We start from the raw sequence: 25,898 nt of genomic DNA on the forward strand, positions 1-25,898 counted from the left end.
ATCCAATCAGGGTCAGGGTGCTGGAGCCTATCCCAGCTTTTCAATGGGCACAAGGCACACAGTAACACCCTGGACGAGGCACCAGTCCATCGCAGGGCAGACACACACACACACACACACACACACACACACACACACACACACACACACACACACACACACACATTCACCTATATGGTAATTCAGTGTCTCCAATGAACCTGACTGCATGTTTTTGGACTGTGGGAGGAAACTGAAGCTCCCGGAGGAAACCCATGCAGACACGAGGAGAACATGCAGACTCCCGCATGAGGATCGAACCCAGGACCTTCTTGCTGTGAGGCGACAGTGCTACCCACCGAGCCACCGTGCTGCCCGGTTAAATTGCATACAGGTTAAATGACATACAGGCAACTATTTTATAACTATTTATTCTTGTAGCCTCTTGAAACTGTCAGTATCTCCTTCCTTAAGCCATTAACCTACAGTTGCAATAAGTCACATTCATGAAGGCAAAGTTGCTAGCTAATTGTCATACAAATAATTGAGATTGTTTTTTTACTAACTACATTATCCTGATCAGGGTTGCAGTGGGTCAAACTCCACCAGGAAACACTGATACATCGATCTCAGTACCTTAGGAGTCACATTGTTGTGTAGCACCTCTCTCTGAGCTAAACCACTGTGCCAGCTTGTCCAGATTTATACATTTAATTGTTTGTTTGTTTGTTTATTAGGAGTTTAATAAACACTTTGGTTACATTCATGACAGGAACGGTAGTTACTCATCACATACGGTTCATCAGGTCACAAGGTTATATCGAACACAGTCATGGACAATTTAGTGTCTCCAATTCACCTCACTTGCATGTCTTTGGACTGTGAGAGGAAACCGGAGCACCCGGAGGAAACCCACGCGGACACGGGGAGAACATGCAAACCACACAGAAAGGACCCAGACCGCCCCATCTGGGGATCAAACCCAGGACCTTCCTGCTGTGAGGCGACAGTGCTACCCACTTAGCCACCGTGCCTCCTTTAGACATTTAATTATTTCAGTATTAAGTTATATTACAAGCCAGGAAAGTAGCATCTTTGCCCAAGTATCTGTTTCCATGTTCAAATAAAAGATAGTTATGTTAGCATTAGCATTAGCAGTATAGCATTAATTCGGCTGGCTGTAATTTCCCGTAACAAAAACCAAGTAATTATTTTGTTTCAGTTACATTTTCCAAAACAATAATATTCAAAAGTGCCTTGATTGTTCATTTACATCAACATGCTGCTGTTTAGACAGATTATAAAACATGCAAATGAGCTCTTTAGCAGTGGAAAAGCAGGGAATGGTAAGATAATTTACTGGCACCCTGGCATGGAAATAGAAAAATGCTGAAGGAGCACAGATATAAACATGTTAAGGTATTTACACATGTCAATAGCAGACCTGTGAGATATGATAAGGAGAATAAGCCTGTTTCAATAGGTATTCTATTCACTTAAAATCAGTAACAAATATAACATTATTATCAGTAATGCCAAGTTTACACTACATGACTTTCCAAGTCGTCAGATTGCTGTACAATTCACACTACACAACTGGATCTCTTGTAATCGGGAGTCTTTCAAGTTGATGTGGCTTTCACACTACACGACTGATCGGCGATAGGGGCAGAGGCGATTTAACCTGCCTGTGGGCCCAGGGGCTACGGCTGGTTGTGGGCCCCCATGTATAGTTTTCATAAAATCAGAACGCAACGCAAGACAACAGAGTTCAGTGGCGTAACTAGGAGCTCATTGGCCCCAGTGCAAAAAATAATTTTGGGCCCCCCTCTATATATACAGTGTATCACAAAAGTGAGTACACCCCTCACATTTCTGCAGATATTTAAGTATATCTTTTCATGGGACAACACTGACAAAATGACACTTTGACACAATGAAAAGTAGTCTGTGTGCAGCTTATATAACAGTGTAAATTTATTCTTCCCTCAAAATAACTCAATATACAGCCATTAATGTCTAAACCACCGGCAACAAAAGTGAGTACACCCCTTAATGAAAGTTCCTGAAGTGTCAATATTTTGTGTGGCCACCATTATTTCCCAGAACTGCCTTAACTCTCCTGGGCATGGAGTTTACCAGAGCTTCACAGGTTGCCACTGGAATGCTTTTCCACTCCTCCATGACGACATCACGGAGCTGGCGGATATTCGAGACTTTGCACTCCTCCACCTTCCGCTTGAGGATGCCCCAAAGATGTTCGATTGGGTTTAGGTCTGGAGACATGCTTGGCCAGTCCATCACCTTTACCCTCAGCCTCTTCAATAAAGCAGTGGTCGTCTTAGAGGTGTGTTTGGGGTCATTATCATGCTGGAACACTGCCCTGCGACCCAGTTTCCGGAGGGAGGGGATCATGCTCTGCTCAGTATCTCACAGTACATATTGGAGTTCATGTGTCCCTCAATGAAATGTAACTCCCCAACACCTGCTGCACTCATGCAGCCCCAGACCATGGCATTCCCACCACCATGCTTGACTGTAGGCATGACACACTTATCTTTGTACTCCTCACCTGATTGCCGCCACACATGCTTGAGACCATCTGAACCAAACAAATTAATCTTGGTCTCATCAGACCATAGGACATGGTTCCAGTAATCCATGTCCTTTGTTGACATGTCTTCAGCAAACTGTTTGCGGGCTTTCTTGTGTAGAGACTTCAGAAGAGGCTTCCTTCTGGGGTGACAGCCATGCAGACCAATTTTATGTAGTGTGCGGCGTATGGTCTGAGCACTGACAGGCTGACCCCCCACCTTTTCAATCTCTGCAGCAATGCTGACAGCACTCCTGCGCCTATCTTTCAAAGACAGCAGTTGGATGTGACGCTGAGCACGTGCACTCAGCTTCTTTGGACGACCAACGCGAGGTCTGTTCTGAGTGGACCCTGCTCTTTTAAAACGCTGGATGATCTTGGCCACTGTGCTGCAGCTCAGTTTCAGGGTGTTGGCAATCTTCTTGTAGCCTTGGCCATCTTCATGTAGCGCAACAATTCGTCTTTTAAGATCCTCAGAGAGTTCTTTGCCATGAGGTGCCATGTTGGAACTTTCAGTGACCAGTATGAGAGAGTGTGAGAGCTGTACTACTAAATTGAACACACCTGCTCCCTATGCACACCTGAGACCTAGTAACACTAACAAATCACATGACATTTTGGAGGGAAAATGACAAGCAGTGCTCAATTTGGACATTTAGGGGTGTAGTCTCTTAGGGGTGTACTCACTTTTGTTGCCGGTGGTTTAGACATTAATGGCTGTATATTGAGTTATTTTGAGGGAAGAATAAATTTACACTGTTATATAAGCTGCACACAGACTACTTTTCATTGTGTCAAAGTGTCATTTTGTCAGTGTTGTCCCATGAAAAGATATACTTAAATATCTGCAGAAATGTGAGGGGTGTACTCACTTTTGTGATACACTGTATATAGGTCTAGTAGCGTTAAGCAGGTTACACAGATTCCCCAAATCCCTTGTTGTACACTCACTGTGTATTGTGATTACATGTATTCTGATATTTCATTGTCTTAGTTATTTTTATATTTTACTTAAAGAAAATATTGTCGTGTTTTTACTTTCGATATCACGGCACTTTACTGCTAGCATTAGCCACTTGCTACTGTAGAGGGTCGGCTCACATAGCCACTGACGGGTGGGGATGCTGCGGGTCTTTTGCTGTGCGGTGGTGGAGGTGTGGGAGTAAAGCCACACGACAGGATAGAGTCACTTTAACTGTTTGGTCAGGACTTCAATGAGTGTTATGACACTTTACACCACTTAGCTCCACTCCGAACTTCGACGCTGTCTTAACATAAGACGAGTCTCATATACAAAACTAACTGTAGAACGTCCGAACGCACATGTATAAACTGGTGCTGCATTCTGATTGGCTGAGCTGAATGTCACTCACATACTAGCTCTAACGTTCACGTTGCTTAACTGAAACCACCAATCAGAATTACAGCAGCTCGTTAGAGTTTATCTGACCAATCAACAGTCAGAAATATGAATAATGTGTAAATGATTTACAAAATCATTGGTTTGTAAGCTTCCCCATTCTTATTAACCAAAAATAACTAACAAAATAATAAAATAATAAAACAGCTAATCCGGGCCCTCAATTATTCGGGGCCCCTGGGCTGAAGCCCAGGTAAGCCCGTGCATTAAATCGCCCCTGGATAGGGGGTTTCACACTACACCATCTATCACCAACTGGAATCACAGGTGAGCTCCTTGGGTCTCCCAAACTAGGTTTTGTCACAAAAACAAACGCGAGAAGTGACAAGGGGTTTAATGACACCACGTCCAAAAATGCATGTCAACAAGTAGCGAGCGATCAAAGTTTGTGCGCTGATGTGCAGCGTAAAATCATGTAGGAAAAATAGGAATGGCATGGATTGTTCTATAGTGAGTTGGAGGTTAATAAATATTTTTTGCAATGCAACGTTGGCGTTTTGTAGAGAACGATAAGGTCAGAAATACTGTATAAAACTTGATTGTGTGCGCCAATGTATTCTGATATAAACTATATTATACCCCTGTCCCACCTTTTTACAACTTCTCCCCTGCGTTTCCCCTCACACCGTATCTTGTGTTCTCACTGCCAGTCAGGCAACTCAGATCCAGATATTTGGCAAGCTAGTAATCTCTCTTCGGTCGCAGAGTCATAGTTCACACATAGCGATTGAGAGCCGAGTTTCGATCGCCGAGCGAACGCCGAGTTGCTCCCGAGCCTGCAAATCTAGCGACCAGTCACCGAGCGAAAATCAGGGCAAAAATCGTGTAGTGTGAACTAGGCATAAGCTGTTAACGTTCCTAGTATGTAGTGTATGTACTGTACACAAATGAATTCACTATATATTGAAATATTTACTTTGATTTATTAGGCTTAGTCAAGTGTTGTGTGACCTTGCTTTGCTGTGTATGTATTTGTGTTTGTGTGAAAACAGTGGGAAAGTATGTGTGTGGGCAGTGTAAAATGTGAGCAGCCAATGGGAATATGCGAATTCTCATTCGAAACATAAGTCATAATAATAAGCCCTCTGTCTGGATGGGAATTCCATGTCTGATAGACTTAACTTTCCTTCTGACACACACTCACATACACACACTCGCTCACGTCTAGATAAAGGCCGGTCTTGTTAGCCCTTAAATGGAACTAGGAAGACTCTGATCTCAGTGCCAGGGGGGCCGTTGTCATGGAAACGGGGGCGAGAGGAATCAAACACACCCTGCGTCGAAGAACCACGTCTGTCTGCGCGTATTCAACCCCCCCCCCCCCCCCCCCCCCTCGTTCGTAGATAAACGGATGCGAGACGTGTGGCTATGCTCTGTGTGTGGTTATAATGCTTCTATGGATAACACTCAGTCTCCTATAATTCCTTTCTGCTCTGTGCAGGTGCTCAGTTCAGCAGGAGTGCTCCAGCGGTGTGACACGTTCCTGGATAAGCATGAATGAAGGACCTCAGCAATGTCCTTCAATGACCTTCACTCCAGCAGAGTTCAGCAGGAGCGCTGAAATTAAGGTATTAAAAATAGAGAAGACGGACACACCCCTTTAAAATATTATTTCCAATATGAGAAGATGTGACTTCAGTATTAGAGCTTCAGTGTTTCCAGTTTCCAGTGTACCTACCATAAATGTTTAAGGCAAATACACCGACCATACATAACATTATGACCACTGACAGGTGAAGTGAATAACACTCGTAGTTGGTGGGATATGTTAGGCAGCATGTGAACATTTTATCCTTAAAGTTGATGTGTTAGAAGCAGGAAAAATTAACAAGCGTGAGGATTTGAGCGAGTTTGACAAGGGCCAAATTGTGATGGCTAGACGACTGGGTCAGAGCATCTCCAAAACTGCAGCTCTTGTAGGGTGTTCCCGGTCTGCAGTGGTCAGTATCTATCAAAAGTGGTCTAAGGAAGGAACAGTGGTAAACCGGCGACAGGGTCATGGGCGGCCAAGGCTCAATGATGCACGTGGGGAGCGAAGGCTGGCCCGTGTGGTCTGATCCAACAGACGCTACTGTAACTCAAATTGCTGAAGAAGTTAATGCTGGTTCTGATAGAAAGGTGTCAGAATACACAGTGTATCACAGTTTGTTGCGTATATGTCATTAAAGTCTTGGGACGTCAGTAATTTATAATGCAACATTTATTCTTCTGCGACTAAATGATTATACCACATAGTTCTTTGTCCACAAAAGCTCTAGAACTGCTGAAATTATTGGGTTCTTTAATAAGTTATTACAGATTTTTCCAAAATATCTTGGTCAAATCAGCAAACATAATTCAAATCCACAAATCATTGTTCCTCTAGCAATCCAGAGGCTTTGGCTACTCAGACCACTCATTTTTACCCTTGTTATCATTCCAATTCCAGTCCGTCATTCCTAAACTGGTCGAGAAGGGCCGCAGACTAGCACCTGCCCCCTCTGACATGTGTGTTCTCTTAACACCAACCACTGGTGGATAGTGACAGAAAGCAGTACCACAAATGTATATCTCCGCTACTTCTTCTGGTGTCCTGCCAGTCAGCAGGATTTTCAGTTGTGTGGCAATAAGGAAGAAAAAAAACCCTATTGACTTTGTGCCAATTTTTTCTGTTGAAGGCCTGGCCAGACTGGTAGCACATTTAACCCTTGTGTAGGCTTAACATTTTGCATTCTTATCCTGGTCCTAATCTCCTGATGCATGCACAATAATCCAGGTACACAAATCCACAAAGTTGAATCAGTTCATCTGGACACAAGTTTGTTGTAGAGAATGGAACAAACTTGTGTCCAGATGAACTGATTCAACTTTGTGGATTTGTGTACCTGGATTATTGAATCAGTTCATCTGGACACAAGTTTGTTCCATTCTCTACAACAAACTTGTGTCCAGATGAACTGATTCAACTTTGTGGATTCTTGTCCTAAGTGTCCAAAATTATTCGACTTGGTTAGGGCCAACACATCGCTACACAAGGTACCCTGTGGTAAGTAAGCAAAGCCAAAAGTCGCCTTACAGTCCAGATGTTTGGCCCTGCGTGCTTAAACTCCTAGCTCGTGTATAGCTTTACAGAAACATCATGGGCAAGCCGGTCACCTTTTCTTTGATTAATTTCCCAGCTGTTCGTCATTCAAGGTTACAGGAAATGCTGTGCTCATGCTTAGGCGCAAACAGGAAAGAGGAAGCAGGAAGCAGGCGCCACCGCTAGGAAGTGCTTCATGTCAGTGACAATAGCATTCAGGATGAACAGAGAGCAAGGAAGATGGACAGATGTTGATTATATGACTACATTCCACAATGCTCTGACTGGTTTAAACTGATTAGCAGAAAGGTTAATCCGTTTTGGTTCCATGCATAGGCAAGATGTGTTAGGTGTCATGAATTACAGTATGGACTGTATTTTTTCTCCTGTAATATAGCATACATCATCAGAAAAGTGTTTGCACCATAGGGTGCACCTGGTCCTTCAAATTTGTTGGCTGTTATAGATACTTTCAAAAGACTTAACAACTTTATCAATTTACAGGGTGGCACGGTGGCTCAGTGGGTAGCACTGTTGTCTGACAGCAAGAAGGCCCTGGGTTTGATTCCCAGGTGGAGTCGTCTGGGTCCTTTGTGTGTGGAGTTTGCATGTTCTCCCCGTGTCTGTGTGGGTTTCCCTCCACAGTCAAAATACATGCAAGTGAGGTGAACTGTGTCTTGAACTGATGAATCTTGTGTAACGAGTAACTACCTGTGCGGGGAGGGGGGGGTGCTGGAGCCTATCCCAGCTTTTCAATGGGCGCAAGGCACACAGTAACACCCTGGACGGGTGCCAGTCCATTGCAGGGCAGACACACACACACACACACACATACACCCATTCACCTATAGGGCAATTCAGTGTCTCCAATTAACCTGACTGCATGTTTTTGGACTGTGGGAGGAAACTGGAGCTCCTGGAAGAAAACCCAGACCCGGACCGCCCCGCCTGGGGATCGACCTTCTTGCTGTGAGGCGACAGTGCTACCCACCGAGCCACCGTGCCGCCCCACTTCATACTATACATACTATATCATACATACTATATCATACATACTATAACATGTTCCTCACAGCCCAGAATGATATTGTCCACTCCGTACATTATGGCTCATTATTAAATAAATCAAAAATAAATCTTAGCAGATAGCTAGAAATATAAAACCCAACATTACCAGCTTTTCTTTATCTTTTTTCATAGGACGTTGGGATTTTGGTTGATGGAAGCATGCCTGACTTGGACGGACTCCACCTAGAATGCGATTACGGGGTTGGCATGGCAACAGCCGCCACAGTGCACCTGGACGGCGGCTCTGCCAAAATCCAGACGTGCCCTCTGCCCTCTTTCAGTGAATTTCCAGAGATTCCTTTGGGTATGGGTAAGTACTCTGAGTTATTTTAGACTAGTTTTTTTATGTGGATATAAAGTGGAAGAATGAATCACCTTCACAGCTATAAACACTGTAAATTCACACAAACTGTCAGAGTGTGTGGATACATTTGGTTTTATTTGGATTTAAAACACCTGGGAGTGCTTTGAAAATGGTTTTGTTGAAAGTTACTGAACTATATGAAAGCTTTTGGCCTTGATAGTTGAACTTTTATTTTCATACACTATGTTGGATTTCATGTACAATTTTGGACCTGTACATCATACATCAACACATTGGTGATACAGAATTAGGCAATACTTAAATACTACCTGAATACACACTGTGTGTCAAAGTATGTTGACATGTGTTCTTATTACTGAGTTTGGGTTTTTAATCACACATACTTTTAACAGGTCTTTAATATCATCCATATACAATGAATTATACTCTAACAACTCTGTAGCAACAGTTTGGGAATGGTGGTAATATTTTCAGCATGACTGTTCACCTTTGCACAAAGCAGGGTTCAAAAGATGTAGTTTAAATCATTGTCCAAACTTTTCTTGTTGGGGGATAGATGGAGTAAAAGTAATGCAAGCACAGGTCACAGACTCTTTTGTAATAAAACAAATAAAAATTAAATATACCTACTTGATTACTAACAATTTAGGGACAGTGGTAGCCTAGTGGGTAGAGCTTTGGGCTATCAACCGGAAGATTGGCGGTTCAAATCCAGGCTCTGCTATGCAGCCACTGTTGGGTCCTTGAGCAAGACCCTTAACCCCGTCTGCTCCAGAGGCGCCATACGATGGCTGACCCCAGCTTCCAAACAAGCTGGGACATACGAAGGAAGAATTTCATTGTTCTGTATATGTATATATGACAAATAAAGGATATCTCTCTTTAAAAAAAATATCTCTCTCTAACAGTTGCACTTCTTTTTTTATTTGAGTGAGTAATTATGTTGTGTAAACTAAGATTTTGCCAGTTTAATTTGATTTACATTTCTTGGCATTTAGTAGACACTTTTATCTAAAGCGTCTTACAGTACTGTGACAGTATATTATCCAAGCAATTGAGGGTCTTGTGGGCCCTCAGTAGTCCAGAATATTATACTTCTTTAAATTGAACATACCAATTTCCCTCTTCCTATTCATTTTCCCGGTGCGCCTGAAATATTTTGCATTTGCTGTCTCGTTTTTGTTTCTTTAGAGCTGCCATGTTTATCCAAAAACTCGGGAACATTAATGCAGATATAACATTGATGCTTAATAATGGGGGAACATTAATTTTAATTGTAAAATTTGTTGCGAGCTGTTTCAAAAATGGTACTAGGAGGCGCCCAGGTGGTGCAGCAGGATATTCCGCTAGTGCACCAGATTCTCAGTTCGAAACTCGGCATTGCCACTGGTCGGCTCAGTGCCATCTAGCGGCCATAATTAGCAGTGCCTGCAGGAATATGTGGGCAGGGTCTTCAAACGCTGTGTAGGGACCCTGATTGGCGGATAGAGGTGCCTGTGCAGAGTGCATGGGTGGAAAAGGGTTCCGTTAAGGGCTGCGCACGGGTCGGAGGAGGCGTGAGCACAATATATCCTCCTCAACTGCAAAAATCGGGAATCCCCATCAGCGAAAGACAAATTGACTACACTAAATTGGGAGAAAATGGAAGAAAACCGCATAATATATATATAAAGATACTTATATACAGTATATATATATATCCAAACTACGGCCCAGTACCAGTTTATATATAAACTGGTACTGGGCCGTAGTTTGGACATCCCTGGTTTAAATAGTTTGGTGTTCTGTAGCCAGGGTACTGGATTAGTAATCAGAAGATCACTGGTTCAGCCCCATCACTGCCAGGTTGCTGCTGTTGGGCTCTTGAGCAAGGCCCTTAACCCTCAATTGCTCAGACTGTATACTCTAACTGTAATGTAAGCCGCTTTGGATAAAGGCGTCTGCTAAATACCGAAAATGTAAATGGTGTGGAAAAACTCAGCCTGGCTGCAGAGAGCTCTGACATCAGCCACAGTGAATGGCTTTAAATTGGGATGTCGATTGTGAGCCAGGCACTCTCATCCAACTTCAGGAAAGAAACTGATTGGTCTGCTCAGAGGCATGATCCTGACCCTAATTAACACAAATTTTTCAACACTAGGATGAATTAGAATGACAACTTTGAACCAGGCAGAAGAGTAAATGCTGGTATGGCAAGCACAGGCAGACTGACTCCACATTAAAACCTATATTAATGATACATTGTGTATAATTATGTATATGTTAATATTATGAAAAACAGATCTACAATTACAATAATTTAACATTGTGTGTTTATTTGACCTCTTTCGCTCAGACCACATTTCTGTTCCCGTGGCGATAAAGGTGAACGGTACCTCTGTGGTCTCAGGAAGCTTCGTCATCTACGACTGCGAGAGAACAGCGGAGATTCACCCCAGGACCGCGTGAGTGTTGCATATATTAAAAGCACTCTCACAGTAAATAAATCTGACAATATTTTGCCGCATGTTTCATGAATAGATGTACATGTGTCACTCGAATGACTCGTGCGTTTGAGCGAATGTGTGCGAAAGAAAATCTAGGTGTGAAATATGTCACATTTGATGGGGTGATAATAAGCTAAGAGGAGTGGGAAGAGCAGAGTGAGTGGTTTCATTTCAGTTGCATGTGCAACATTTTCAGCCATCTGCACTTTCTTGTCTCCCTTCTTCATCAGCATTGCACAGCAAAACGTCTGCTACTTTTTTTTAATTAGCGCCGGTTGATTTATAGCACGATGGTCCTGCAGAGTTTTGACAAGTTTCATTATACAGTAGCAGACATCCCAAGTTGCAAAAACTCATTTCAGGGAGGTACCCCCGGACCCGGACCTCGACCCCCCAAGCCAACCCCCCCCCCAAAAAAGCTAAAAAACCTCTCGCACACACCAAAGGATATGGTTGATAACAGAGCTTTTAGGAGCTGCTAACTGAGCTATTAAGCCAACTGTTTGCGTCACAAACACATTAATGTGTACTACATAATGCTTTAGGTAGCGTATTAGTTAATGGATTTAGGTTCCCTACATAGTGCACTAAATTGTATATCAGATAACGGATTTATGTTCCCTACATAGTGCACTAAATAGTATTTTAGATATGAATTTATGTTCCCTACGTAGTGCACTAGATAGTGAATTAGACAATTGGTTTATGTTCCCTACACAGTGCACTAGATAGTGTATTAGATAACGCATTCATGTTCACTACATAGTGCACTAGAAAGTATAACTAGATGATGATTTGTGTTCCTTACATAGTGCACTAGATTGTGTATTACATACATAATTATGTTCACTATATAGTGCACTAGAAAGTATAACTAGATGATGATTTGTGTTTTTTACATAGTGCACTAGATAGTGTATTACATACATAATTATGTTCACTACATAGTTCACTAGCAAGTATAACTAGATGATGATTTGTGTTTCTTACATAGTGAACTAGATAGTGTATTACATACATAATTATGTTCACTACATAGTTCACTAGAAAGTATAACTAGATGATGATTTGTGTTCCTTACATAGTGCACTAGATAGTGTATGACATACATAATTATGTTCACTATATAGTGCACTAGAAAGTATAACTAGATGATGATTTGTGTTTTTTTACATAGTGCACTAGATAGTATATTACATACATAATTATGTTCACTACATAGTGCACTAGAAAGTATAACTAGATGATGATTTGTGTTCCTTACATAGTGCACTAGATAGTGTATTACATGCATAATTATATTCACTATATAGTGCACTAGAAAGTATAACTAGATGATGATTTGTGTTTCTTACATAGTGAACTAGATAGTGTATTACATACATAATTATGTTCACTACATAGTTCACTAGAAAGTATAACTAGATGATGATTTGTGTTCCTTACATAGTGAACTAGATAGTGTATTACATACATAATTATGTTCACTACATAGTTCACTAGAAAGTATAACTAGATGATGATTTGTGTTCCTTACATAGTGAACTAGATAATGTATTACATACATAATTATGTTCACTACATAGTTCACTAGCAAGTATAACTAGGTGATGATTTGTGTTCCTTACATAGTGAACTAGATAGTGTATTACATAATTAATTATGTTCCCTACATAGTGCACTAAATTGTATATCAGATAACGGATTTATGTTACCTACATAGTGCACTAGACAGTATATTAGACAATTGTTTTATGTTCCCTACACAGTGCGCTAGATTGTATATCAGATAACTGATTTAATACGCGATCGGGGAAAAAAGTCTGGAACTTCCGGGAGATGTCTGCAGTAGCTCGTTATTGCTTCAGACTGTACCTGTCTAAAATGTCCTAAAGTTTTGAAGATCTAGGGGGAAATGTTTACTGTGAACTAAAAATAGCTTTCTTCCATATTACTATTATTGTTATTACAGTGGGGCCAAAAAGTATTTAGTCAGCCACTGATTGTGCAAGTTCTCCTACTTGGAAAGATGAGAGAGGTCTGTAATTTTCATCATAGGTACACTTCGACTATGAGAGACAAAATGAGAAGAAAAATCCAGGAAATCACATTGTAGGATTTTTAAAGAATTTATTTGTAAATTATGGTGGAAAATAAGTATTTGGTCAATAACAAAAGTTCAACTCAATACTTTGTAACATAACCTTTGTTGGCAATGACAGAGGTCAAACGTTTCCTGTAAGTCTTCACCAGGTTTGCACACACTGTAGCTGGTATTTTGGCCCATTCCTCCATGCAGATCTCCTCTAGAGCAGTGATGTTTTGGGGCTGTCGCTGGGCAACACGGACTCTTTTTCTCTGGGGTTGAGGTCTGGAGACTGGCTAGGCCACTCCAGGACCTTGAAATGCTTTTTACGGAGCCACTCCTTCGTTGCCCGAGCGGTGTGTTTGGGATCATTGTCATGCTGGAAGACCCAGCCACGTTCCATCTTCAATGCTCTCACTGATGGAAGGAGGTTTTGGCTTAAAATCTCACGATACATGGCCCCGTTCATTCTTCCCTTAACACGGATCAGTCGCCCTGTCCCCTTTGCAGAAAAACAGCCCCAAAGCATGATGTTTCCACCCCCATGCTTCACAGTAGGTATGGTGTTCTTGGGTTTTTCTTCTTCCTCCAAACCCGACGAGTTGAGTTTTTACCAAAAAGTTCCATTTTGGTTTCATCTGACCACATGATATTCTCCCAATCCTCTTCTGGATCATCCATATGCTCTCTGGCAAACATCAGACAGGCCTGGACATGTACTGGCTTAAGCAGGGGGACACGCCTGGCACTGCAGGATTTGAGTCCCTCTCGGCGTAGTGTGTATACTGATGGTAGCCTTTGTTACTTTGGTCCCAGCTCTCTGCAGGTCATTCATCAGGTCCCTCCGTGTAGTTCTGGGATTTTTGCTCACCGTTCTCATGATCATTTTGACCCCACGGGATGAGATCTTGACCCCAAGGGAGATTATCAATGGTCTTGTATGTCTTCCATTTTCTTACAATTGCTCCCACAGTTGATTTATTCACACCAACCTGCTTGCCTATTGTAGATTTACTCTTCCCAGCCTGGTGCAGGTCTACAATTTTCTTCCTGGTGTCCTTCGACAGGTCTTTGGTCTTGGCCATGGTTGAGTTTGGAGTCTGACTGTTTGAGGCTGTGGACAGGTGTCTTTTATACAGATAACGAGGTCAAACAGGTGCCATTAATACAGGTAACGAGTGGAGGACAGAAGAGCTTCTTAAAGAAGAAGTTACAGGTCTGTGAGAGCCAGAAATCTTGCTTGTTCGTTATTGACCAAATACTTATTTTCCACCATAATTTACAAATAAATTCTTTAAAAATCCTACAATGTGATTTCCTGGATTTTTTTTTCTCATTTTGTCTCTCATAGTTGAAGTGTACCTATGATGAAAATTACAGACCTCTCTCATCTTTCTAAGTAAGAGAACTTGCACAATCAGTGGCTGACTAAATACTTGTTGACCCCACTGTATATTATTATCACATTATTACTAAAGCTACCAAAGCTGATTTGGGCCGGATATTCTGCTAAATCTTGATTATGCAGATTATGGTAAATGAACAGAGGTTTTTGTGTGTTCAAATGTGTGTGGACATATACACAAAATCCTTTGGAAAATCCTTTTGCTGCAGCCAAAATTAATCATTAATGAGCTTTTATAAAATAAGGCTCAATACAGTTTGCATAGCGTTTGGAGTCTGGAAAAAGGCACAAAAGTAAGCAAAGTAATATATACACATCTACTGTATATACACATATGCATAACTAGGTGTAAGAAGCTCAACACCTGGACCCCTAAGCAATAAACTATACATATACATATAATACATTTACATTTTCGGTATTTAGCAGATGCTCTTATCCAGAGCGACTTACAGAAGTGCTTCCAAACCTTACTCTAGTTTAAGTACACAACAGTCCAAGAATATAAATCTGCTGAAACTGTTTTTTTTTTGCACAAGAAATGAATAAGAGTGTAAATACATGTCAGCTTAAGTGCTTAGTAAAGAGGTGATGAAGGTTTTTAATCGTCTTTTGAAGACAGCGAGAGACTCAGATGTTCGGACAGACAGCTTTGATGCTCATCTTCCTTGAGTTCTGGGTGGAGGATCAAGTCGAGCAAGACTAGTGGCTCGGAGGTTGCGTGGTACAGAGCAGAGTTTTAGTAGACCTCGAAGGTAGCTTGGTGCTGGTCCATTTTTGGCTTCGTAGGCAAGCGTCAGTGTTTTAAACTGAATGCGTGCAGCTACAGGAAGCCAGTGAGGAGAACATCGAGCAATCTTGAGTAATTCATTAGGTCCAGTAACTGATTTTGCATAGCCAAATAACACCCTATGGTGCAAATATACAAATATTATCTACATATCTGTAGAAAACTTCACAGCTATCCCAGTTTTTTAATTAATTCCCAGCTTATTTATGTGACTGGAATGTGGAACATTAACACCATAGGGTGTCATTTGGCTTAATCAGTTATTGGATCTAATGAATTCCTCAAGATTGCTCCCTGTACCTAACAGCTGGCAGCAGTAACTGATAGTTGAAGGTTTTTAAAAAGGCAGTGGTTTTCCTTCGAAATCAATGTGATACATTTGGGGTACACAGAATTGGTGCTGGGCAGCTTAGCTCGCCATCACTGAGACTCTCAGGGTCAGAGTCTAAGTCATGCCACCGGGAAAGCTGGCCACTTTACAGACACAGATGGCTGTAGAGGTAGGGTTTGATGGGGAATCACCTCTGGCAGTTGTGACTTCTGTGTGATCAGGGCGCCTGCACTAGTGGTGGAATTAAAGATGTCGAGATTGGGAGGAACAGTAGAACAATAAATGAACAATGAACAAGCCATTAAGAAGAAGATCCAAAGGCCTAAAGACCCAAACAGAAGATATTGAAAATAACAGAAAATAAATGAATAAATAAATAAACAAATTAATAATAATAATACAGATCGGGAGAAAAAATAAGTAAATAAATAATAATAATAATTCTAGTAATAATAATAATTAATAATAATATAGATTGGGAGAAAAAAATAAGTAAATAAATAACTAAATAATATCAATACTAGTAATAATAATAATTAATAATAATATAGATTGGGAGAAAAAATAAAAAATAATAAAAAATAAAATAAACAAATTAATAATAATAATATAGATTGGGAGAAAAAAAAGTAAATATATAATAATAATAATTCTAGTAATAATAATTAATAATAATATAGATTGGGAAAATAAATAAATAAACAAATAAACAAAGAATTAAATTAACAATAATAGTAAAAATAATATAGATTGGGATAAAAAATAAAAAATAAATGAATAAACAAATAAACAAATTAATAATAATAATATAGATTAGGAGAAAAAAATAAAATAAATGAGTAAATAAATAAATAAACAAATAAACACAGAAATAAATTAACAACAATAATAAAAATAATATAGATTGGGAAAAAAAGTAAATAACTAAATAATAATAATACTAATAATACTAATTTAAAATAATATAGATTGGGAGAAAAAATTTAAATAAAGGAATAAATAAATAAACAAATAAATAATAATAATATAGATTGGGAGAAAAATAAATGGATGAATAAATAAATAATCAAATAAATAAGCTAATAATAATAATAATAATAATAACAATAATAATAATAATAATAATAATAATGCACTCAACAATAAACTGAAGTTTACCTCCAGGATAAAGTACAAAAAAAATCATAAAATAACACTGTTTAAAAAGTTAACTGTCTGCTAAATTATGATTCAGGTTTCAAGTTTCAACTATTCTTAAATCTGTTATAAACTCTAAAATAAGTTGTTTTAGGTCAGTAGAAAGTCTAGGTTCAGAGTTTCCCTTAAGGGACGTGTGCTAATAAATTTTTTTAGGGCTTCATCTAGGCAACTTTCTAATCACACTCACTGACTTGGCACACACTTCTAGTCTATAAACTCCTGTAGCTCATAAAATCTGATACAATAAGGTTTATACTTCCTGTTTATAATCCAGCAAGCTCAAAATTCATAAAACGTGATGAACGCTCATGAGCACTTGGTTTAGTATGTGTCCTGTGTTTGCCAATGAACCCAAACCAGTAGGCTGGAATGTGTGTTCAAGGTTTGAAGGCTAGTGTGTATTTTGTGTGTGAATGTGTGTGTGTGAGTGTGTTTGTGTGTGTGTGATTTAGGGTGCGAATTGGGTGTTAGATTGTGCGTGTTTGTCCAGTTCCAGCTCTCCCACGGTCTTACTGTGGCAGTTTCTAGGTGACTGTTTAATGACAACCAGACATTACAGTGACATGCATTCCGTACCTCAGACTCTGGCAACCCGAGGTTAATTACTTACAGCAGATTACTTTTGAGCTTTTCCTCTCTCATGCGCTCTCTCACCCTCTCTCGCGCTCATCTGCCTGTCGCAAAAGGCATGTTCCTCATACTGACGGAGAGATAATTGAAAGTGTTTGTTTAACCAATGCAATGAAGAGCCGGGCTGTATCAGTGTATGTGTGTGAGTGTGTATGTCAGTACGTGTGAGAGATTTGGGATGAACCCTCGGTGTCAGCAGAAGAGCGGGATGGCGGGAGGAGGGTGCGAGATAGGAGTGAAGAGAATAACTATTCCTCTGATAAGGTTTCCTTGAGTGTGGTTACAGTCAAACATCTTAACAACACACACACACATTCACACACACGCTTCACCTCCCACAAAGAGTGAACACAAACCCCCCACTCCATCGTAAAGCTCTCAACCTTATCATGAAAGACGCTATCTCTCACAGCAGTACCGCTGGTCACACCCCGGTGAATCCCGTACAAACACACACATACAATGGAGGTGACGGGTCTTAATTTTATCATGAGTAAGCACACAGTACATTTGTGTCGGTAATAAATGGAAGGTTCAAGTGAGTCAAGTTTGGGGGATGCTCCACTAAGTTTTCTTCAAGTATACATGAAAGTCGAACCTTGACAAATAGCTAGGGCCGTACTAAATTCATGGGAAGATGTGCTTAATTTCACAGACCTCGAGATTACAAGGATTTTTAAAGTAAAGTGCCACATTTCACGGCAGTCATTAAATAACGAGCACAAATTGAATGGTAGAATAAATGGAAGCTACAATACAGCCTACCCTAATAGTTGAATGTAAACCTAGAACATCTAGTGACGGTACAAGGCTGTCTCAAATCTGAAAATATTCATCTGTGTTTTGAACTGATGAACTGATGAACCCCCCCCCCCCCCCCTTCCTCCTGTGTCCACAGAATTGGTTGGGTGTTTTTCAAACTCAGCTACCCAAGTAGTGTTTTAGCTGCTTTAGAATTCAACATCTTGGACATTTTGATTATCAGATTGCTAACTGAATTGCTGTAAATTAACCAGTAAACGTGAGGCTCTTAAATGCTATGCTAAACACAAACCTTAAAGTTTGCGGTCCGTGATGTGATTTTCACAGCCGTGAATTGGGTAGGGCCTTACAAATAGGTGACAATGGTAGCTCACATTGGGTCAGGAACCGTCAGACGCTCGTGGATAGTAAAAGACGTTTTATTAAACAGTTCAAAGCACAAGGGGTAATCCAAAAAGTAGTCCAAACTAGGCAGTAGGTCAGCACGTAAATCACTAGGCAAAAACACAATCCAGTTGTAGTCACAATACCGGGCATAAGGGTCATACACAGAAATATCTTGACACATGCAAAACCGCTCAGTATGCAGGGTAAAACTGGCAATACCTCACAAAGTATATCTATTGTAATCACGCTTATATAGACTTTTATAAATTAGCTTTAGTGTAAAAGCACTGGTAATGCAGACAACTTCTGCGCTGTCCAATTGGCCGATTGTGCCACATGATTGGGGCAGTTGTAGTCTAGTTGTTAAGGTGCTGGACTAGTAAGCAGAAGGTTGCTGGTTCAAACCCCACCACTGCCAGGTTGCCACTGTTGGGCCCTTGAGCAAGGCCCATAACCCTTAATTGCTTAGACTGTGTACTGTAAGTCGCTTTGGATAAAAGCGTCTGCTAAATGCTGAAAATGAAAATAAAATGAATGAAATGATTGCCCACTGACTCCTGGGAAATGCAGTCCTCCACGTCAATAGTCAGCGGGATTGTCAGGAACCGCAGGCAGTGTGACAAGTGGTCACAGATTCAAAGTGAACATTTAAAGACTGGAAAAACCATGTCCGGTTTGTAGGGTAAGTGTTGTGTGAATGCCACAGCCTGACTAAGGTTAAGGTACTGGACAAGTAATCAGAAGATTTGCCAGATGAAGCCCTACCATTGCCAAGTTGCCACTGTTGAACCCCTGAGCAAGGTCCTTAACTCTCAGTAGCTCACAGCTGGAAGTCGCCTTGGCAGATAAGCATCTGATAAATGCCGTAAATGTGAATGCCGTTGTTTTATGGTTACAATTTATCCATCAGATAATGACTACTTGCAACATAATAATGCACAACATCACAACTCAGTCATCTCAAAGTGGTTTCATTAACATTCCAAGGCCTTTTAGCCACCATAACTGAAACCAATTGAGTACATTTGGTATATGGTAGAGCAGAATATTCACTGCATGAACGTGCAGCTGACAAATCAGCAGCAGTTAAATCATGTATTTATATTAATGTGAAGCATATGATAACTGTGATAACACAGACGACTATGGCTGCTCTGGAAGCAAAGTAGTGACCTAAGTTGGTTCTAACAATACGGTTATTCAGTGTACCACTCATATATAATATACAGTATGTGTGATGTTAGATTTTATACTGGTTTTATCCATGGATACTTGCATTAATCATCCCTTCATTCACTGTTTCTTTTACCACCACTTTATCATATTCAGGGTCACAGTGGGTACAATTCACTAGGCGAAAGATAGGACACACCTTGGACAGGTCGCCAGTCTATCACAGAGCAAACGCACACACATTCACACCTAGGGCAATTTAAGCAGCGCCAATTATCCTGACTGCATGTCTTTGGACTGTGAAAGGAAACCCACACAGACTTGGGGAGAACATGCAAACTCCACACAGACAGGACCTGGAAAGCTCCACCTTGGAATAGAACCCAGGACCTTACTGCTGTGCTGTGAGGTGACAGTGCTACCCACTGTCCATGCTTGCTTTAATTTTTTAAAAAGTCTATTCATCAGGACACACTTTGACACACTTTGTACATGTTGTAGCCAAAAAACCTCAATGGTTCAAACCTCTAGCACCTGTTATTGTTTACTTTTCTTGTTTAAGCAAAGCTGTGGTTCAAAAAATAGTAAGTTTAATGCTTCTGAGCTAGGTCTGTTGTTTTTGTTTTTTTAAGTAGGCAAATGTTAATATTTTCAAGTGGCTGCCAGTGATTAGGTGTGCTGTACACTGAACACATAGTGGCTTGATTGGAAAAGCACTCAACCTATAAACTAAAATATAAATAAAAATGTAACCCTGCATGTAAATAGTCCTACAGCATATTTGATCCCTAGTTGCTGACTCTTACATGCAGTGGCGCCCCCAGAAATGTTTCATAGGGGTGGCCAGATGGAGCCACTGAAAATCTTGGGGTGGCACACCAAAACGAAATAGGGCAGCTGTAGCCTAGTGGTTAAGATACTGGACTAGTAACCAGAAGGTTGCCGGTTCAAGCCTCACCACTGCCAGGTTGCCACTGTTGGGCCCTTGAGCAAGGCCCTTAACCCTCAATTGCTTAGATTGTATACTGTCTCAACTGTAAGTCGCTTTGGATAAAAAGCGTCTGCTAAATGCTGTAAATGTAAAATGAAATAACCATAACTACATTTTAGGAAGTCTATTATTGTAGTATACAGACTAGTTGATAACTATTTATCTGATGAGCATAGACTAATACGGTACAACTAACATTTTACTGTACAACAACGGTCCTGGGTTCGATCCCCAGGTGGGGTGGTCCGGGTCCTTGTGGAGTTTGCATGTTCTCCCCGTGTCTGCGTGGGTTTCCTCCGGGTGCTCCGGTTAACTCCCACTGTCCCCCCCCATTGCTTGGGGGGGGGGGGCAGCGATTTTATAAGGGTGGCTGTGCCATCCCCCCGGCTTCCCGTTGACGGCGCTGCTGTTTACACGACCAGCACTGAATTCATACAGAGAACACTAACACTCAGGGAGAATAACTCTATGCTCTTTGTATTCCTCTGCTTGTATTTGTGTTATTGCCTTAACAGCTGGTGGTGGTGGTGTCACCTTAAGTAAGGACCTTTTTACTTTCATGATAAACTATAGCATACACAATTAATACATGTCTTTTTCCGACTCGTTCAGAGGACATTGTGTTTGAGGGACTTTAGTAGACTAAAATGTTTTTTAACACATTTGTGTCTGTGTGTTCATTCCAGATGTACGAGCTGCCTGGACACCAAATGGCGATGTTACTGGGACCAAAAAACCAACATGTGCATTTCTGATAAAGACAAAGCTCAAGGTTCAGTACTGGAAGTGAGTATCAATTATGTCAGCCAATCACAGACCTCTATTATTATTATTTTTTTACCTTACTTACTATATAAATTAAACAGTCTGCTGCTGTATATGCACACAATACAAAGCCAAAATAATAGACACATTTTTATGCTATTATGGCAAAGCAGATAAAACTGAAAGCAACAAGCTGCATATTAGACACCTCCGCTGCATATTGGCAGGCCAGACAAGCCACCAAGCGCCAAGTGTCCACTGGGATTGTCTGGAGGCAGTGTCACCAAAAGAACTGTTAATTAGAATCTTCATTGTTTTTAACTGGCCAAATGGCCTTATACAACCTCAAGAATATCAAGTGCAATGCTAAACAAAATGTGTCTTACAGTCAGGGAAACAAATCCGTTTTGAGGGGATGTCAGGAGAAAGCTGGTAGCATAAATAAATACTTTATTTTTGGTTCTGTGGAATGACCTTGGGTAGCTTTTGGTGGTGGTTTTAAAATAGACCTGAGAGGAATGGATTGCTAAATTTGGTATAGAATAAACTGGCTGTACTGAATTCTGAACTATTTGATATTACAGGAACACAGACTGTGAGCAGCACTTAATTTAGTGAGTACATGTATAGTAGTGTTCAAAAAAATAGCAGTGATTTTAGAAAAGTGAATAAAGCACAAAATCATTCTAATACATTTTATTTCCATGAATGCAAATGCACTGAAAGTACTACACTTTCAATTCTAAATCAAAACCTTAACAAAATTTAGCCTGTTTGTGTTCATCCTTTACAGAAAGTTAAGAAAAATGAATATTAGGCTGTTCAAAAAAATAGCAGTGCCAGCATTTTTCTCAAAAAATGTATCTATAAACTAAAAATGTTTGAGGTTTCACTTTAGTTTAAATTACTGAACTAATATTTAGTGGCATAACAATTGTTTCCGAGATCTGTGTTGCATGGAGTCGATCAACTTCTGGCACCTCTGAACAGGTATTCCAGTCAAGGATGATTAGACGACATTCCACAGTTCTTCTGCAATTTTGGGTTTTGCCTCAAAAGAACGCATTTCAGATATCAGCCCACCAATTCTCTGTGGGATTGAAGTCAGGGGATTGGGCTGGTTACTCTATTACCTCAATCTTGTTTGTCTGTAACCAAGATGTTTTGGGTCATTGTCATGTTGAAACACCCATTTTAAGCACATTTCTTCTTCAACATAGGGCAACATGATCTCCTCAAGTATTCTGATATATTTAAATTGATCCATGATCCCTCGTATGCGATAAATAGGCGTAACACCATGGTATGAGAAACATCCCATATCATCATTTTGTGCCACCATGCCTTACTGTCTTCACAGTGAACTTTGGCTTGAATTCAGTGCTCAAGGGGTGTCAGACGGCCACTAGACCCAAAAAGAACAATTTTGCTTTCACCAGTCCACAAATGTTGAGCCATTTCTCTTTGGACCAGTTAATGTGTTCCTTGGCAAATTTGAACCCATTCAGGAAACGTCTTTTTCTTAACAACGGGACTTTGCAAGGAGTTCTTGCTGGTAAATTGGCTTCACTTAATCATCTTCTGTACTCACTGGTAACTTCAGATGTTCCTTGATCTTTCTGGAGGTGATTATTGGCTGAGCCTTTGCCATTTTGGCTATTCTTCGATCCAATTGAACAGTAGTTCCACGCTTCCTTCTGCGTCTTTCAGGTTTTGGTCGTCACTTCAAGGCATTTGAGATCATTTTAGCTGAGCAGGCTATAATTTGCTGCACTTCTCTGTATGTTTTTTCCCTCTACTATGAACTTTTTAATCAAAGTACTCTGTTCATCAGAACAATGTCTGGAACAACCCATTTTACCCAGTATTTCAAAAGGAAATGTGCTATGACCAACCTGCGCAACATTTGCCACCCTCCTACCTTAAATAAGGGCCAAAATTGACACCCGTTCTTCTGCAGAATGAATGACTTCACCAGTTTAACTCCTCACTGCTATTATTTTGAACAAGCCCCTTTCAATCAATGCTTCGATTACTCAGAATGAGTGGCATGTATGTCCTAATTGTTGGGTTTGTTTTGTTTTCATTACTCTACTACACTTTCAAGTAAAATTTTTGCTATGTAGAAATATCACTTCTACTAAAAACAGTGATTTATCAGGTCAATGGTGTTGGACTGCTACTTTTTTGAACACTACTGTACCACCCAATGTCACAATTGGCTCAATAGAAGGAAATGGATTATGTAAGATAACACTTGAGTGATTCCCAGTGGAAAATCCCTGCTGTCTTGTTTTCAAACCCCCATGGAAATGTGAAGGCTGTTTCGGCCCCAAACTAGGGACCAACTTATTGGCGTTAAGTTTCCACATACTTTTGAGCATGTATTATATTGTATTATTAATTGTATTGGTCCAATATTCTATGCCTTGGTAATATATACACCGATTAACCATAACATTAAAACCACCTTCTTTGTTTCTACACTCACTGTCCATTTTATACTTACCATATAGAAGCACTTTGTAGTTCTACAGTTACTGACTGTAGTCCATCTGTTTGTCTGCATGCTTTGTTAGCCTGCGTTCACCCTGTTCTTCAATGATCAGGACCTCCACAGGACCACTACAGAGCAGGTATTATTTGGATGGTGGATCATTCTTAGCCTTGCAGTGACACTGACATGATGGTGGTGTCTTAGTGTGTGTTGTGCTGGTATGAGAGGGTAAGACACAGCAGCGCTGCTAAAGTTTTTAAATACCGTGTCCACTCACTGTCCACTCCTACCTAGTTGGTCCACCTTGTAGATGTAAAGTCAGAGACGATCGCTCATCTATTGCTGCTGTTTGAGTTGGTCATCTTCTAGACCTTCATCAGTGGTCACAGGACGCTGCCCACGGGGCGCTGTTGGCTGGATATTTTTGTTTGGTGGACTATTCTCAGTCCAGCAGTGACAGTGAGGTGTTTAAAAACTCCAGCAGCATTGCTGTGTCTTATCCACTCATACCAGCACAACACACACTAACACACCACCAACATGTCACTGCAGTGCTGAGAATGATCCAACACCTAAATAATACCCACTTTGTGGTGGTCCTGTGGGGGTCCTGACCATTGAAAAACAGATGGACTACAGTCAGTAATTGTAGAACCACAAAGTGCTTCTACATGGTAAGTGGAGCTGATAAAATGGACAGTGAGTGTAGAAACAAGGATGTGGTTTTAATGTTATGGCTGATCGGTGTATGTACAGGTTCAGTTTAATGTAGTTCAGTACATTTACGTGAGACCAACGCTGTCTTTGTCTTTAAGAAAGTCAGTCAAGGACAAAGCAGACCATTTTTATAAAGCTTGTAAAACATATACAGACTCTCATCTCTCCTGTGGCTAACAAACACACTTAATGCGATAATATTCCGTTTTACCACCCACTTGGCATTTGAATGGCATTCAGACGCTAGCTGGTTTTGATAGGCCCAGCGGAGTGCGCATGTTACAGAGTGGACACGACGTGAGGCCATTTAACTAGGACTAATGATGTGTTACTTCAGTCCAGGAGCTTTTTGGAGGATTTAAAGATGTCTGGGAGTTATAGTTGTAAATCCCCCTGCCTTGTATGAGGCTTTTGGGTATTTTTCCAAAGGATGCGTTTTTTACACATCTACAAAACCATTTTAAATCTTTATAATGTGTATTAAAGACTCAAAAGATTTTTGTTTACATTTAAATCTCCTGTGCAGTCTTTGCTGGCTGCATGACAACTTTGCGGCCATGTGTGAAAACGCCGGCTGTAACTTCGGGTCTGTCCCGAAAACCTAGTGAGCTTCCTTGCTGCCTACTGCCTACCTAGTAGAGAGGATTCTTATAAGACATCAAACTTATAAGGCAGATTATTGAGACGCAATTACTGTGATTATGTCACCGCGGTTTTTGCTTTCTAAGCTAACACAGTTAGCCTCAGGCCATTCAAACCAATAGGCTGAGGCGGAATAACCTGCTAGCATGCCAGCCAACATCTCCCTCTGTGTACTGAAAACGGTTAAACTGTCACTGACAAGCCTAAATTGGCTAATAAATGACACTTGTATACCTTTATACAAATTAAAAATCAGTGATAATTTATTTACATTTGAAAAGAACTCATTCATTCATTCAACTCGTTCATTGTTCCGCATCTGTCCACCATGTTTTGATTTTTTGTGAGAAAAGTTGTGCTGCACTGAATGCTGGGATTGTCTTTATCGCTAAGGAAGCATCAGATGCTCCCTTGTTATTCAGTCAGTTAATAGCTTCGAAATAAGGCACCTTAGTAGGAAGCTTTTTTATGCATTTTCTCCCCTTTTTCTCCCCCTTTAGCGCATCCAATTGCCCAATTGCATCATGCTTCCTCTCTGCCTATGCCGATCCCTGCTCTGACCGAGGAGATCGAAGCTTAGCCACGCCCCC

The 25,898-nt window shown here is 40.6% G+C and overlaps 1 protein-coding gene across 1 annotated transcript in view; it reads left to right on the plus strand.

Moving 5' to 3' along the window:
• The window catches only part of plxnd1 (plexin D1), a 183,804-nt gene that overhangs the window by 32,017 nt on the left and 125,889 nt on the right, over window positions 1-25,898 (plus strand). The window contains exons 5-8 of the mRNA XM_062999159.1: window positions 5,434-5,560; window positions 8,254-8,431; window positions 10,782-10,890; window positions 21,374-21,473. Coding sequence (XP_062855229.1) covers window positions 5,434-5,560; window positions 8,254-8,431; window positions 10,782-10,890; window positions 21,374-21,473 — 514 coding nt within the window. The remainder of the gene's footprint in view (window positions 1-5,433; window positions 5,561-8,253; window positions 8,432-10,781; window positions 10,891-21,373; window positions 21,474-25,898) is intronic.

The sequence above is a fragment of the Trichomycterus rosablanca genome, chromosome 7, assembly GCF_030014385.1.
Source record: "Trichomycterus rosablanca isolate fTriRos1 chromosome 7, fTriRos1.hap1, whole genome shotgun sequence".
Taxonomy (NCBI): Eukaryota; Metazoa; Chordata; class Actinopteri; order Siluriformes; family Trichomycteridae; genus Trichomycterus; species Trichomycterus rosablanca.